Genomic DNA, 16,547 nt, shown 5'->3' on the forward strand with positions numbered 1-16,547 from the left:
GGGTCCCAATAGATATTAAAACCTGTGTAACGTTGCAAAACGTTCATTACTTTTACAATCATTCAAGTGCACCAATTGGACTCCCCTGGAAGCCTGAGCGAATAACTCCCAGTTAGCAATCGCCATATCCTGTATTGTTAATATGATGCAAAAACAGTTGGTTTTAACACCAGTAATGCTGGGGGTGAACAATAAACATTTTTCATGTCCTAGCAACAAGGCAGGACAAGGGATCTGCAAAATGAGTTTTTTAGCCATGGTTCCCGAAGGGAGCCCAAATAGTCTACAAGTATGATAAAATTAATGAGCATTTCCAAAGTTGCACAAGTTATTACTCTATTGGGTTTGATTTTCTGCAAAAAGTGAACTTGGCATTTAAGTTTCAAATAAAAGACCCCATGGTTACTATGCATCAGTTCTTTGATACCGTCAGGAAAGTAGAGTGTGTCTCCGGCATGATCATTCAACAACAGAGATATCAGCGAGCCAACCACATTTGACTTCAAACATTAGAATCAAGTCAAAGTCCAAGAGAAAGTAAAGCAAAATATTGGGACAAATATAAATGAAGATAGGGGATGCTTAGTACAAAAAAAGTCTTCATATTCTAATTTCTGCACAAACTCACTTGATAACCGTTCTCTTTACCACTCTTTTCACATTCACATATGAAAAAGTTGAGCATAATTATAGCAAGAGACTTTTTTGAATCACATACATTGTTCAGTACAGTAAGCAAGGCCTGGACCAGACCACTGCTGCACATTTCATACGGAGATATGGTATTTTCATCCTTCAGCAACACAATAAGGTTCTCCAGGGCTGTCTTCATTAAATCTCTCCATGTATTCTCTCCTTCAATACACTGTAAGACATATGGGACAGGGTTTAGGAGAAGCGGAAACAAAATCCAAAATGTATTATAAAATATCGAGATATAATTCAAATGCCTTAATTCCCAGATGCAAACATCTGACCAGGACTCTGTATAACACAAGCCAAAGTCATTCTAAACATGTTTTTTAAAGCAAAAAAAAAAAAAATCTCAATCTCCCAAATAAAAAAAATGTACTCCACCCAGTATACACACTGACCTGTCTGTTTGTGTGGAGCTCCCAGGAAGATTCCAGCTGTGTAGCTATATTTCTCAATGTAACCACCACACCACGTGGCATGCTCTCCACTGCTTTGAAGTGATCATCATACAAATCTCTGGCCATTGTCCGCACCTTCCGAGACACGAATATAGTTAGGAAAAGCCAATGATTAGTGATTAAAACAAAAGGGCTATTTAATAGGCTAGTGTGACACATTTTAGGTATTTCATCCTACTACAGTATTGAATCTAAATTAAAATGAGACTGCTATGTATCTAGTGTACTGTACCTTCTGCTTTGTTTTTTCCAGCTTGGACTTGAGCTTTCTACCTCTTTTCCCTGTCCAGCCAGTAACAAACTCCGAACCTGAAAAGAAAGCACAAGTCATGAACTGTTAAAACTACAAAACAAAAGGCAGCAAAATGCTGCAGGTACTGATCCAGACTCATATAACTTCCAAAAACCAGCAGTGAGTGCCCAGGCTCTTGGCAGATCAGTCCCACAAATAAGTAAAGACGCACCACAGCGAAATCACAGAAAATATTTGAAAGGATGGATGCATTTCTTGCCAGACGCAGACTCTGCCATTGACACATTTAGCCTGTAACTGAGCCTAGCCAGACTAAAACTGGCTATACATTGATCACAAGCTGCCCAGTTCAGCAGAGACTGGCCTAACTTCAATCAGTGTGTGGCCATTCCTATTCGACAGAAGTTCATTTGATAAACGTCTGTTAAAAAGTCAAGTTGGGAAACTTTTGCTAATCAGCAGCTGCTGCTCAGTGTGCTCTGACAGCAGTAGGAGCTGCTTTCAGAATACAAAATCCTAGTGGGGGAAGTTTACTCCATCCACCTAACTTAAATCTGTAAATTAGGTATGAGCAGCTTAAGATTCCTCCTTGAGTAAGTCCAGTTATGGTGAAACACAATGGAGGAGTTGTTTGCATTCTGCAAAAAATGTGTCTGTTCTTCCATTAACTATCATTATCTGGATTCAGCAGTGCTGTGGCTTTGCTTTTTCTTCTTTTTAACAAAGCTTTAAAGAAAACACATTCAGCTTGATAAAGCATGGAGATAAGGGCCTTCCAGTAACAAACCGGACATCAAGTACTATTGGAACACCAAAACACATTACCTTTTAGGATGATAGAAAGCAGAAGTTACCAATATATTTTACAAGAAAGAGAGAGGGGAGAATGAAAACGAGAAAAAGAAGCCAAGTTCACATGAAAATGTATTTTTATTTGCGGTTCCTTTTTCCTAAAATGCAGCACTTACCAAGGGAGGTCTCGGCAGTGAAAGAGTGCTTGGTTCCACGGTTAGACTCAAACACAAAACCTGGAAGGTCCTCTTTCAATATGGTTGCTTGCTGCCCATCAGAGTTGTGGATGGCAATCTCTCCGTCTTTTAAACACGTGAGAGACCAATTTCCCACTGTTAGCTTGCTTGGTCCAGGTGCTGACAATATAGGCTGGCTGGAAGTAGAAGGCTTGACCTGGCTACGTGCCCTTTGTAGCTTCTCTAGAAATTCACTTCTGCTTTCTAAAAAGACATGAGAAAGAAGGGGGATGTTTTTGGCTGACAGGCAGCTAATATTGTAACTATCCTCAAGATGGGAAAATTTAAGTCAGTGAGTTTAACATTTGTAGTAGCAAAATAAATGGCATCGCTCCTAAACATGGAATTTTTGTACTTACCGTTTCTTGTAGTTTGAGAGACACAGAAATTGACAGACTGACGGGTTATGCAGCTACCCACAGCCCAACCCTACCCCCAAGCATGCTTTAATTTTGTGAGCTGTAGCAAGAGCATGACTATATACTCAGAGGGTTGTCTCCCAAGCTACAGGAAATGGAAGTTTCAATATGTACAAAAGAATTGAGAAATACTATTCATAGACTCTTGGGACATCCAAAAGCAGTCCAAATGACAGTTGGCACTTGCCTTGCAGAGATGATGCCAACAAGGAACCCAACCTTGTGGGTAGCAGTGGAAAAAAAAATATCCCTAATAGGTTCAAAGGGCAGTTTTTGAAGAGTTGAGAGACCCAGACTCAGATACCACAGATTCACAGGGGAGTGCACGGGTGAAGCGACTTGGTAAACACCCTGTACACAGGATGTAGTTAAAGAATGGGAGGCTAGCGTTCTTTAGAACAAGATCACAAGTGCCAAATACGATCCCTTGATGGTATGCAAGGCTAAATATTTATCCAGACCCACTTGCAGGAAAAACAGAACTCAAAGCTGACAGAGGTAGAGAGGGGAGCAGTGACCCAAGTAGTACCAGAAACATGCCTCTGTGACCAAGCCCCCAATGGGAGGGGTGAAACGCATCAGTGGGTGTGGCTGGAATGACGGCTAAGGTCAGCTACAACACATTGTTTTTGTTTGACTCTTGAGGACTGTTATGAGTGACGTCCACCCTTCCTCTCTTCACATTTAGTACATATAAACTGATAAATACCTTTTCTCATCAGCAGTATATAGTAGTCTTGTGACTTCTATCAGTGTTCAGCTGAGCACTGGTTAAAGCTTGTAGGAGGAGATTTAATTCTGCTCTAGGAGGATGCAGAACCCCTGACCTCTCTCTGGACAGTGCTGATTGGCCCTGTGCTGATCAATATGCAGCCTCCCAAGAAAAAACAAAACAAAAAAATTCCCTAGCTTTACACACCAAACTGAGCATGTGCAGAGTGACTCTAAACCATGTTCTATCAGGAGATATTTAGGGGGCACTGGAAGAAGAGGATCAGAGAAGAGAGGATCAAACATCCGTTTTACACAGTGTGGAGAATTAACTTATTAGGTTCCACAGTGAGTATAACAAGCGTTCTTTACTGCATATACACACTGATTTTACTGTTGTGGGTTTAGTAAGGCTACTTTCACACCGATATGCCACAAAAATATGGCTCAAGTGGTTAAAGTATGATTTTACAGAATGGGCAGATGAGGTAGTGAGCCTGTCAACATTAAGTTACTTTAAAATGTTTGGGTAAAAAAAAAAAGGAAAAAAAGAAAAAAAAAAAAAAGAGAATGGGGGGGGGGGGGGGCAGACTTGATGGACTGATTGTTTTTTTTTTAGCTATCACTCTTCGACAGTAAGTCTGCAGTAATCCCTGGACTTGGGGGTCCAGTGTGACACTGACAGGGCAAAAACCTACTTCTTAGCTCACAAAGCTAAACCTGAGCCACTACTCCATCTGCAGGGAGTACAGCGCACATAGCACACTCTTAGCCATGTCCTAGAAGCATGGACACTGAGCAAACAAGTAGTCTGCTGTGTTTCCCTTTGAACAGACAGAGAATAGCTAACTGACCTGAGCTATCGGAGCCTCCTTCAGGACTGCCACTTGAATACATGGTTGCTAGTTTGCCATCTAAGATGAAGCGGAACCAGCCATTACTGCCATTAGAGAGTTCTAAGGCTGCAGCATCACTCCAGATATACAAACAATCTCGCCCCCTGATGACAGACCAGTCCCTCCAGTGATAGGGTCTTCCCTGCTGGAGTTCTTTGGCATCTTCCTGTGGTTCGTCATCCTGTCAATGATAGGAAACTCGGTTTAGCTCGTCTGTGAAAGGACAGCAACATAAAGAGCATGTGCATAGACTCTCATAGAAAAGGTCTAAGCTTTTTTTTATATACATTCACCTTCTCTGGCTTGGGATCTTCCTCATTCTCATCATCAGAGGTAGGGCCGGCTAAAGTTGATACTTTGCTAATTACACCAAGTCTTGCCAATTGATCCAGAAAGAGGTCATCCCCTTTATCTACAAGATCCCTAATAATCTGCAGTGCCAGAAGGTGACCATCATCATCATCCTAAAAAAAAAAAAAAAAATATTGAAAAATTAAAAAAAAATTACACCATTTCAAAAATATTACTCTATAGCCCCCAATGTTCAAATTGAAGGGATAGGCTTATAGACATGTGATGCACAAGACTGAGTGCTAGTTATTTGGCATCTTTGAAATGGTGCACTGACCTCTTGATCCAGAACTGTAGCAGTAATCTCTACAAGCACAGTGGGAAGATTGTGTCCAGCATCAGAGTCACACACTTCTTTCAGCAGTGCTTCAGAGCAGAAATGGATCATTTTTCGGATTAGAGCAAGGCTGGCTTTCCTGTAATGTTAGATGGAAACAAAAGTCAAAATACTAGCATCCACCATAAACTAACATGAACATGTTTGCATCCTAAAGGGCATTTCCAATCCAATGAGCAAAAATGTTTATTCTTTGCTATGAGGGGTCTGGAAAGCTAGGTTTACCATACTTAAAGTGCTACTTTTCATTAAACATATTATACTTACCTGCTCTGCACAATGGTTTTGCACAGAACAGCCCAGATCCTCCTCTTCTCGTGTCCCTTGCTGCTGCTCCAGGCTCCCCCCCCCCCACACCAAGTGCCCACCATAGGAAGCCACTTCCCCATAGGGGCACTAGTATGGACTTGATCCAATGGCTGCTGCTGCTCTCAGCCAAGCCTGTGAGAGTCGGGATAGGGAAGAACAACTGCTGCAGACATGCACAGTGCTGGACCAAGATCAGGCTCAGGAGAGTATTTAGGGGGCTGTGGAGGGAGCTGCATGTAAAACGTTTTTTACCTTAATGCAGAGAATGCATTAAGGTAAAGAAAAAAAAAACCCTTTTACCTTTACAACCACTTTAACCCTGTCTGGAGGTAGATAACCCATCAGTTGTGCTAGATTTGAACACATTGTCTCAACAAAAGGTTAAGGAGCTGGGCTAGTCCATTGTATGTTAAAGAGAACTGGACTCAGCCAGTCCCCAGCCCAACTACTGGGACAGATTACACTGAGCAAGGTGGGAAATATCAGCCATGACACCCTCTACTCAGAAACCTCTAAAAAGGTAACAACTATTATTTATTTTTTTTTATGTATGCTGTTGTTAGGAAAACATAACAAACATATAGTATGATTTTCTTAAATTTGACTACAAGAGTGAAAGACACTCTATGGAAAGTTAAAGGGCTTCTCGGAAAGGGCCACCTTTTCTTTTACTACAGTACAAAATGTGATAAACTGATTAGGACTTGGTACCACCAGATGCATTGGCAAACATTTTGCTGAATTGTACAGTCAAAATGCATAAATAATTTTAATGATGTAAAAAAGTTTGTTTCCATCAACACTTTGAATAGCAATGAGTTGGAAAAAGTCCTGCATGCAACATTTTGAGTGTGCCGACTGTCACTCAAATAAGTTTTCCAAAAACACAGTGGGACACATATTTAATACTCACGCTCTAATGTAAACAAGCCCTTTGTGTGACAGATACAAATACCTGTTTTTTCCAGTTCAATTTTCTACTTTCAACCAGAAACTTCACTGGATGATCTTTGCCCAGTGGTGCTGGTAAAAGCAGCTTCATACATGAAGAGTATTCCAGACCACAGCTGTATCATGAGGAAACAAAAGCCCTGCAGCCCCAAACGCCAGTGTCAGTGGGCATAACACAAAAATGAAAGGGTGCCTTCAAGCGCTTTATTAGTAGAACCATCGCCTTTGAAAACTGTTGAGTCAAATACATGACCAACCTATGCAAATACATGGGGGCTCATAGACTGAGTTAGTTGAATGTCTAACAAACACAGCACCTGATTGATGGAAGCATTGTCTGTTGGAAAGTCTGTGCAAAAACAGGCAGCAGCCTCTTCAAGTAAATTGGGGCCATTTCTGGGTCACCCTTTGGCTCATTGCACTCCTCTTCTTCTCGGTTAGAGTCTTTTTTCTTCTTTTCATCTCCCTTGTTCACTGGGCACATCCAGTCACCTAAAACAATAGCGCACAAGGACACGTTTCATAAACACTCAGCAAGCTAAACTACAAACTGAACAACTCTAAAGACTGACTGGTATCAAGAGAAATAAAATAAATGTCACACAGGTCTCACAGATTCCGTAATAATGTAAATTGTTGTTGAAATATTTCACTGCACCTGGTGACTGTAAGATGGCGACCACCTCACTATGTCCACGCTCCCTTGCTTTGTCTAAAGGAGTCTTCCCATCCTCATCACGCAAGTCTGGATTAGCACCATGGCGTAGAAGTGTCTGAAAGTATAAAGTATGTTATACATTTATTTGAATCACCATTATCTAAAGTAGAGCTTTTAGCTTTGGATAAAGTCAAAAAGGGTTAGAATTTCTCTCACTCCTATAGATCCTGCCCTCACTATTTGTCATGGTGACCCCTGCCAACAAGTCAAACGCCTGGGAAATCTAAACCATTATACTTTTGACTATAAATGAACAAATTAACAATAAGAGGAAGTTGACTGACCTTGGAGAACAATACAGGACACAGACAACACACACACACACACACATATATATATACACACACACACATACATATATACATACACACACACACACATACATATAACATGGGTATCTTCAGGTAATTGAAGGCTGGAGAGTTTTTGAGGACACACTCCTCCCTGGGGGTAAATAACCCTACCCACTCTGTCAGTTCTCAGTTTTGTAGCAAGAAATGCAGCAAAGAAACAGAGTTAGGTTCACACCAGAACACAATGCGACATTCCATGCACGTTTCCAGCACAGCGTTCAAATACACTGGTCTTGCAATCTGCATGTGGGTGCCAATGTAATATTAACAGCACCACAAACACAGATAAACGCAGTACGTTTGCAGGCACCAAATCGCATGGTACCGCAGTACCATGCAGTTTGGAGTGGAGCATTTTTAAAAGTACTGCATGCACTACTTTTTCCATATTCTGGTACAATTTGTAGCTCATTCAATGGAATGGGCTGCAAAATTGCACAGGAACACATGCAACTTATTCACATGTATGTAAAACTCTGCAGCACTCTCCCTATTTAATTTCCTGAAATGGAGGTCTTGGGCATAATACAACCTTGTTAATGTGAAGTATGAGGAAACGCTCTTTACAGAAAAAGGACGCCAGTTTGAATACACATCTGACAGATGCAATGGCTGCAAAAAAAGGCAAGAATCTAAAAAGGGAATATGCCTGGGTTCAAAGGGTAGTTTCTGTATGGCAGAGAGTACCAAAGTAAGGTCCCTAGGTGCTGAAAGGAGGCCTAACATACGAATAAAGGTTTTGTGATTGTTTTAAACTTCATTTTTATACATTTTTATCATCAAACATACAATTCTCCATATATTAAATCATACAATTCCATTTCAACCTATGCCCTATGTGGTCGAATTTTAGCACCAAATTGGTGTGGAGTCTCCCCCTCTAGTAGTGGCCAGAGGTAGTGTGGCCAGTGAAAAGGGTATCACAGCTAGTCTTTCTGCTCAAAGTAAGCTTCCCCCTCATTATCTCCTACACCAGTAGATGGCCTTGCCCTAGTTAGCTAGTCACCACGAGCTTGTGTACTTAACAAGTATGATTAAGCTATTCCCCACATACATTCCTGTCATGTTTGTGGGATAGTACGTAAAGAAAACTCTCTGAAATGGGCAAAGATAAAAACATGGCATGTTACAATTCTATCCAAAACATTCTTTTTTTATTTAGTGAATATTAATGGATTCGATCGTTAAAGTGTGCACAGGTAGGCAGCATGGTCACCATAGGACAGGAAGCATGTTACTGACAGTATCAGCAGGAGAAAAGGGAAAGAAAGCCTTAAAAAAACACAACTAATACAGCCACCAAATAGAAGGACTAGAAAGTTGAAATATATTACAGTTTGCCTCTAAGGTTTAAATATACTTTATGGTCATCGTATACATAAAATAAAGACAAATATTTCCTTCCCTTTATCTATGTGCTGCTGATCTCTGCAGATTATATTAGCAGTCAGTATAGTGTCAGATCACAATGTCAAGAAAGAGGTCACATGCATTCTGTGGATTTAATCTGCCCACTGAAACCTCCGGCTGCCCTGGAAGGCTTTCCTAAAGCCGTGTCACTCGGCTGACCCAATTCCTTATGATGGGCTCAGACTAGTGGGAAAGCCGTTTGTTTCACTTTGATAACTTCCTACCTTTGCCACCTGTGGTCGTCCAAAGCAAGCAGCATAATGTAGCGAAGATGACCTTTGACCCCTATTCACATCTGCTCCTCGCTCACACAGAAACTCCACCTATGAACAGCATTGAATGAGTTACAACCAATGGTACACTATAAGCTAACAACTTTATTAAAGAAATGCTCACCATCTCCTGAGTGCCAAAAGCAGAGGCCCAGTTCAGAAGGGTCTGGCCAACATCATCCATGAAATTTACTTCAAATGCTATCAAATAAGCAAACAGAAGAAAAAAAAAATTAGAAGCCAAAATGGGATTTTTTGTAATAATTATAACGATCCTTCCATCCATTGAGAGACACAGGAAGTCTATCCCTTTCAGTTATACTGTCACTTACAGAAGGTTTGTACACTGAGCCTAGGGTACTGGATCTGTTCACTAGGAGAGTATCCTTACTGTGCAGAACACCGTATCAGGTAAGCAGGGGAAAAAAAAGATTATGAGGGGAGAGAAAAGGCTGAAGTCCCTCTTTGCATCTGCATAATTTAGACTCATTAACCTCCCTGGCGGTATGATTATTTCCGATTTTTTTGTGCTGAAAGTGGTACCATTTTTTTGCATGGAAATATGTAGTTTTTTATTGTAGGCTGTAATTTTTAGGAATAACTCACTGAAATCTGTACGAACAAAAGTCTAGTAAACATTCCGGGTAGGATAAGATTTGAAACACGAAATCATAACTTATAATTTAATAAATTATAAAAAATAATATAATAATAATAAATTTAATTCAATAATATAATCAAACCAAAAACACTGAAATTTGAAATACAGAGGCAAATTCGCACATCGCTGAGCAAAGTCGCAAGATCGTTTTCAGTGTCTGATGACGAATTTCCCCCACGAATCATTATCACTCAATTCTGCAAGTGGTTCTGATTTACTATCGCTGTTCTCTAGCTGGTCTAAAACCGCTTTTGATGTAAAGGGACACTTTTTGGACGCCATGGACTTTTCTAAGTTTCCAGGCAGAAAGAACAGTCAAAATGCAGGCAGGGCACAGGACAAAGCAGTAGGGACAAAATGTATGTGAAATGCATTGAAACAGCAATGTTTTACTATGTAATAATCATTTTTAAAAAAATTAAATTTTTTTAAAATTTCAAATTTGCTGCCGGTTCCGGCGCCCGAACGTCCCGACGTCACAGTGACCGGAACACGGAAGCCGGCATCGACCGGAACACGGAAGCCGGCATCGGCCGGAGGAAATGGCCGGGGACGCTGCAGGGGACACATCGCGGGAGCGAAGGACAAGGTAAGTGCTGCAGGGACTCCCTGAGCAACGCCGCATGGTAAGTCCGAGTGTAGCTCGGGGTTACCGCTCTTGGTGCTGAAATTTTACCCTGAGCTACACTCGGGAATACCACTAAGGAGGTTAAAAGATGTTATTGGGGAATGGGCGTTACACTTGGGGGAATCGTAATTGGAAGATATGGGAGTGGAGTAACAGAAAGGACTTTTCTTCACCTCTAGCGAGCGTTGGTCTTTTCCAAATTGTGCCTTAGGCATTTCTAGCTAAGGCTGGTGCTCCTGCCAGCAGTAGCGTCCTTAATGATGGTATCCAGATTGGACCTGATGAGATGTTTTCATACAAAGGCCATGTAGAACAGGCCCTTTTAAGATGCAGGTTCTGCTGTCCAACACTTAAAGTACTGGGTGTTTGAAGAAGAATGACCAGATTTTAAAACTTTATAAAATCGGTGCAACCACACACCGCCAATGAATGAAACCTGCTCTACTTGAACGGGCATGACACAGAATTTCAAATAACGGCTGCTAGATTCCACTACTGGTGCCCAAATAGGTGCTAACCTCAGTCATTAACAAGATGGCCTCTATGCAACAGAAGGCGTTTTGTGCAGCCTGTCTCAAGTGTGTTTCGGGATTGGACAATTTCCAGTGTATAAATCATTTCCAGAGTCCAGTGAGACCATGCATATCAGAGCAAAATGTGCAACAAAATCAGAAGGCATTTCAGCAAAGCCCACTCGTTGTGCTAGCTGAGAACTTGCGATCCCTCATATAACTGTTTGTCATGTGTTAAGGGGACGTTTGCTTCGGAGGCCATACTGATCACAACTGGTGCAAGCTCTTCGTGTAAGTGACAAAAGAAAATGTTTAGATTTCTGTCATATGCTTGAGGACATGGAGGATGACAGATTCTTATCGTGGTTGATTTTTAGTGATGAAGCAACATATCATCTAAGCGATACAGTTTTGCTTCACAATGCTGGCATATGGAGACTTGAGAAGCCGCATGAACTTGTACAGCAAGCGTGAAATTTACCAAAAATGTGTTTTGTGTGGTTTCGTAAACAGAGATTTAGGGCCCTTTTTTTTGAGGGAAACACTGTTACCGAACATTCCTATCTTGAAATGTTGAAGGACTGACTTTTTCCCACAACTTAATGAAGACTCTTTAGATTTCATTTTTCAGCAAGACAGAGCACCACATTGGCACAACCAAGTTTGTTGGTTTCTTAAAAAAAACAAAACATTGCCTCAACGTTGGATAGGTCGCACGGGACCCCAAGATTTGGCACTACACTCTTTGCCCCCAAGATCTCCAGACATTACACCCTGTTTCTTGTGGGGATTTGTAAAGTATGTTTATGTTCCACCATTACCCGCTGACTTGGATAAGATCAAAAACAGAATTACAGCTGCAATAACTTCTGTGGTAGAAGACACTCTCAGATGCGTTGGGGACGAATTCAGCTTTGTCTTGATGCTATCAGTGCAGCAGGTGGGCCCATACAGCATTTATAACATGGTGAGTGAAACTTGAGGACTTACTTCATAGTTTGTAATTTGTTATGTAACGAACACATTTCCATTATTAACTATAACTATTTAAAACTGGGTCATTCTTTTTGAAACCTACTGTATTAGGTATGTGAAATGATAAGGAGACCCATGAGGGAAATGAGCAGGGGAAACCTCGCGCAGTCAGTCAACTATAGCTTACGTCAAAAATTATTTTCTCTAAAACATTGTATAACCAAGGGATCAACTGGAGTAGAAACAGGATCCTTTTTACATCCTTTGACCCATTAGTAAAGACCTGGCAAAGCAAAGTCACAGCGAAGGCAAATGAAAAGCAGTATCGACCAGGAAAATAACCTGCATCGGAATAGCGGTCAATAACCATAAAATCGTATGTGACTGTAGTTAAAACTTCCTGCAACAGGGCAAAGGAACTGAACACAGCTAACAGAGCTACAGCAGACTCCAAAAATGGGATAAACTGGGAGAAAACCTGGTTCCAGGCTGTAGACATCAGTCACATTAATGGGCACAGTTCATAGTGTAAGCTGAGGGCATCTGGTACAGCCGGGTCCAGCTGCAACACTCCAAAGGCTAAGCTGATGACAGGTCAGCCCTAAGAGCTTCATAGAAAAGACCAGCTAGAACAGTGATACAGAGAAGAGTCCTCAATGAAGAAAAAAATTATGCTTGTCAAAATAGGTTAGAACTTTCCTGGCAGAGCTGGGGAAAAGACACCCATCCTCCTAGGACACTAGCAAACAAAAACAACCAAAACAATTAAAGTGGGAGGGGGGAAGATACGTAATAGGAAAAATTTCTCCAAAAAGGAAGGTAAAATTATTTTCTAACCTAATGCCACATTTGCAATCATGTTACAGGTGAGAAATCAGCAGTGAAAGGATCGCTGTTCCAGGGAGAACACTAACCCACTTTGCCAGGTCCAGTAGCAAGGTTGCTCCCATACTGTTGAAAGGTTGCTGGCAAAAAGAATCTGCCAAGCAGGTATGCATAAAGGCAGCAAGAACCTTACAGTGGTTTATACACTTTCTCAATCTATTCAAAACTAAAATTATATTTATGCTTTACATACGTCTTAAAATTAACCCATTTTCAGCAGCCAATGTTCACCTTTTTCATTTTGGATAGAGTAGCGAATGGTTAAAATCCTGTCAGTTTTAATTTTTTTTGTTATCTGTGTTTCACTAGGGGAGTTGTCCCTTCTTAGGCCTCATGCACACCTGACGTTTTTACAGCGGCTGATTTTGGCTTTCGAGGTTTTTTCTACAGCCAGTAAACTCCTCCTCATGTTATCCTATGTGTCCATGCACACATGGACTGTAATCAACGTTTTTTGGCTTAAAAAAGAACCCAGGACCAGCGGGTTTCTAGAGGAGTTTTTTAGCTGTAAAAACACTCTAATGCTGCAAAATGCGGTAAAACACCGAAAACCGGCATTTTTGGATGTTTTTGACCAAGAAATCTTTTTTTTCTTGGTAAACAAAATGCTAAAAGCCGCTAAACAGAGCAGAATGCTGCTAAACGCTAATGCAAAAATGCTAAAAAAAAAAAGCTGAAAAACTCACATTTTTAACGTGACTTTACACAGCTAATGTTACCAGCGTTACCAGCATTATCAAAACGTCCAGTGTGCATGAGGACTTAGCCCTCATGCACACTGGACGTTTTTACAGCTACTGTTTTTGGCTTTTGACTTTTTTTTCTACAGCTAGCAAACCCCCCAGCAGGTTACCCTATGTGTCCATGCATACAGACTGTAATCAACGTTTTTTGGCAGGGACGTTTTTTGGCTGGAAAAAAACCCCAGAACTAGTGGGTTTCTAGAGGAAAAACACCGAAAAACACAAAAGCAGAAAAAAGTGCGAAAATGCCGCTAATGCAAAAACGCTAAAACCTCATGTTTTTAACATGACTTTACACAGCTAATGTTACCAGCGTTATCAAAACGTCCCGTGTGCATGAGGACTTATAAACAACACAACAGAATTTGAAAGACAATCTCTTACACGTTCGGGAAATACTTTCTTAAAACAGTTGTCACAGAAACAAGAGCCTCCATTGGTAGTTGTCCTCTCTGTTCATGTTCTGGTAACAATTTACATTTTTGGATATACCCTACTTTTATTTTGGTGACATTAGTTACTAGGACAAATAGAGAGTGAATCTCCCCACTGGGGGCACGGAATGCTTTAAAAATCCCACAGGATTCTAATCTCTACCCAAAACTAAAAACACAGTTTTGGCTTCAGATACACATTAAAACAGATCATCACCTAAAAATAGAAGCTCCCCTTATCCTCCTGTCCAGAAAATGGTCAGTCTAACAGTGGCTCCAATCATATGCAGCTGCTGTTCAGGTATTCTGACAGCTGCCATTACAAGCTGCCAAAACACACAATAGCTGCAGCAAGAGATTCTTCACATCTACACTGTCGAGCATGGATGGAGAATTATGTGTGTATGGCCAACCGTAGGGGTCCTGAAATAAAACCCTGAATAGTGAATTGCAGAGATTCAGACTGCATAATCATCTTACTTAGCATGCCAAAACACACCGTACTTATATCACATATATCTCTGGCACAAACTACCAAGTATTTAAATAAATACTTACCTCCAGTATCAATGGCATCTATTAGTGCATCTGTATCCTTACTACGTATGCAGTCAATCAGCTGGCGGTGGGATCTCTCTCCTGAGCTGTCTAATCTTCTTAGTCCTGGGATACGGCCAGTAGAGCCAGCAGCTGATTTCGGCAAAGCTTTACGGCCTTCAAACAGAAGCACCAACAACAAGTCTACAAGACGCATTGTGTCCAGCACACACCTCTCATCTCCTTGCAGAGCACTTTCCATAGAGTCCAATAACTCTGCACGAAGCAAATCCTGTTGGGAAAATTAGCAAATGTAACAGAGATGTAAACTGCGCTTAAGCAGAACTGAAGATCTACAAAATTCTTAGTGCAACATACATGTGTTACTACAGGAGATCCACGGCACAGCGTAGAAAGCAGACTGACAATTGTGGAGACCTGGTTGCTAATTTTGGAGTCTCCTGAGGTTGAAGGACCACCACTGGTGCCACGCCCTGGCTTGCAAGCTGAAGAGGGACCAGAAACTGTTCCTCCTGCTGCTGCCATGCGGGATAACAATTCTTCGGTAAGTCCATGTTGTGCTAGTGGTGCAGGGTCCACACCGCGTCGTGTAAACCGATCAGCTAATGATGCAAAACAACGCAGGGCTCCATCTGAAACCTAAAGGAGAAAGCAGAAATATCACAAAAACTGTTCGACAATCTTTGCAGATCTTCAAAACAAAAATATTTTATAATCATACCAGTCTGTATAGAAATTATTTCCTCACCTGGTGGTCCTCATGCTTCAACAGGCTTGACAGGGATTCGACACAGGTTTCCAAAGAAGCATCCTGCGGCTCCATCTTTCCACACAGCCGTGACACCACTGCCATAGCCGAGTGCAGAGTATCCTTGTGAACTAGATGACCGCTGTCTCGGATGAAAGTGAGGACACAATTCAGACCGCCTGCTTCAAACACTGCCCCTGATTCACGTGTACATATTAACTCCAGCACCTAATAGAAAGACACATTAGCATTTAAAAAATATTGAATTTTAATGTGTAACTGAAGGCAAAACTATTTTTTAATATAAAGAGAGACATTTTAATTATAATAAAAAAAAAAAAAGGGGGGTTTTTATGTTACTCGCCGTAAAATCCCTTTCTCTTGAGTTCATTGACGAACACAGCATATTCTATTCTCGACCATAGGGTTATATTGCCACCTACGGGCAGTCCTGGCTGATATAAACCCCCTCTCTGCATAGGCAATCCAGTTAGTCACAAGCAGTGTCAAAGAAAAAATTACAGAGGGGTGCTGTGTCCGTCACTTAACTCAGAGAAAGGGATTTTACTGGGATTCACATAAAATCCCAATAAAATAAATTTATGTTTTCGGTTGTAACACAACAAAATGTGGAAAATTTAATGGGGTATGAATACTTTTTCAAGGCACTGTAGGCTTGAACCACCATCTAATACATCTAGAAATGGTGTCAGAGGAAACCCAAAACCATACCCTTCCGTGGCCTGTCTGATCACAAAAAGGGCATCTGACCCCCGAAAAAATTGGTAGCACACAGAGATGCACCCGAAATGCCCAAACCACATTCAGGGCATGCAGAGCGAATTCCGTAGGATGCGACAGATGAGGACATAAGGAAGATTGGACAATGTCCTCAATCAAACAAAAAGCAGAGACCACATTTGGGAGAAAAGGAGACCTGCAAGACAAGGCCGCCAATTCTGAAACCCTGAGAGCAGAAGTGATAGCCACTAAAAAGGCCACCTTCTGGGACAGTGTAAGCAAGGGAATCTTCCTAATATTCTGAAAAGGAGGTCAGAAAGAACCAGATTCAGATCCCAAGGCGGCAATGGGGAGCAATTTTGCACTGGAGGCACCACATGCCAAACTCCTTGAACGAAAGTACAGACCAAAGAGAGTGTGTGGCTAGGGGATGTTGAAAGAAAATGGTAAATGCAGAAACCTGGCCCTTGATGGTACTTACCGCCAATTTCATCTCAATG

At 41.3% G+C, this 16,547-nt stretch overlaps 1 protein-coding gene across 5 annotated transcripts in view; it reads right to left on the reverse strand.

Moving 5' to 3' along the window:
• The window catches only part of HECTD1 (HECT domain E3 ubiquitin protein ligase 1), a 137,773-nt gene that overhangs the window by 55,967 nt on the left and 65,259 nt on the right, over window positions 1-16,547 (reverse strand). For all 5 annotated transcript variants that reach the window (XM_089691187.1, XM_089691188.1, XM_089691185.1 and 2 more), the window contains exons 4-17: window positions 15,307-15,534; window positions 14,916-15,197; window positions 14,559-14,829; window positions 9,287-9,363; window positions 9,115-9,213; window positions 7,068-7,182; window positions 6,727-6,901; window positions 5,090-5,228; window positions 4,755-4,925; window positions 4,420-4,642; window positions 2,376-2,639; window positions 1,387-1,463; window positions 1,095-1,229; window positions 719-865 (exon numbers count right to left, since the gene is read on the reverse strand). In XM_089691187.1, the coding sequence (XP_089547313.1) occupies window positions 719-865; window positions 1,095-1,229; window positions 1,387-1,463; window positions 2,376-2,639; window positions 4,420-4,642; window positions 4,755-4,925; window positions 5,090-5,228; window positions 6,727-6,901; window positions 7,068-7,182; window positions 9,115-9,213; window positions 9,287-9,363; window positions 14,559-14,829; window positions 14,916-15,197; window positions 15,307-15,534 (2,403 nt within the window). The remainder of the gene's footprint in view (window positions 1-718; window positions 866-1,094; window positions 1,230-1,386; window positions 1,464-2,375; window positions 2,640-4,419; window positions 4,643-4,754; window positions 4,926-5,089; window positions 5,229-6,726; window positions 6,902-7,067; window positions 7,183-9,114; window positions 9,214-9,286; window positions 9,364-14,558; window positions 14,830-14,915; window positions 15,198-15,306; window positions 15,535-16,547) is intronic.

This window comes from Staurois parvus, unplaced genomic scaffold, assembly GCF_062004578.1.
Source record: "Staurois parvus isolate SC_StPar_1 unplaced genomic scaffold, SC_StPar_1.0 ptg000553l, whole genome shotgun sequence".
Lineage (NCBI taxonomy): Eukaryota > Metazoa > Chordata > Amphibia > Anura > Ranidae > Staurois > Staurois parvus.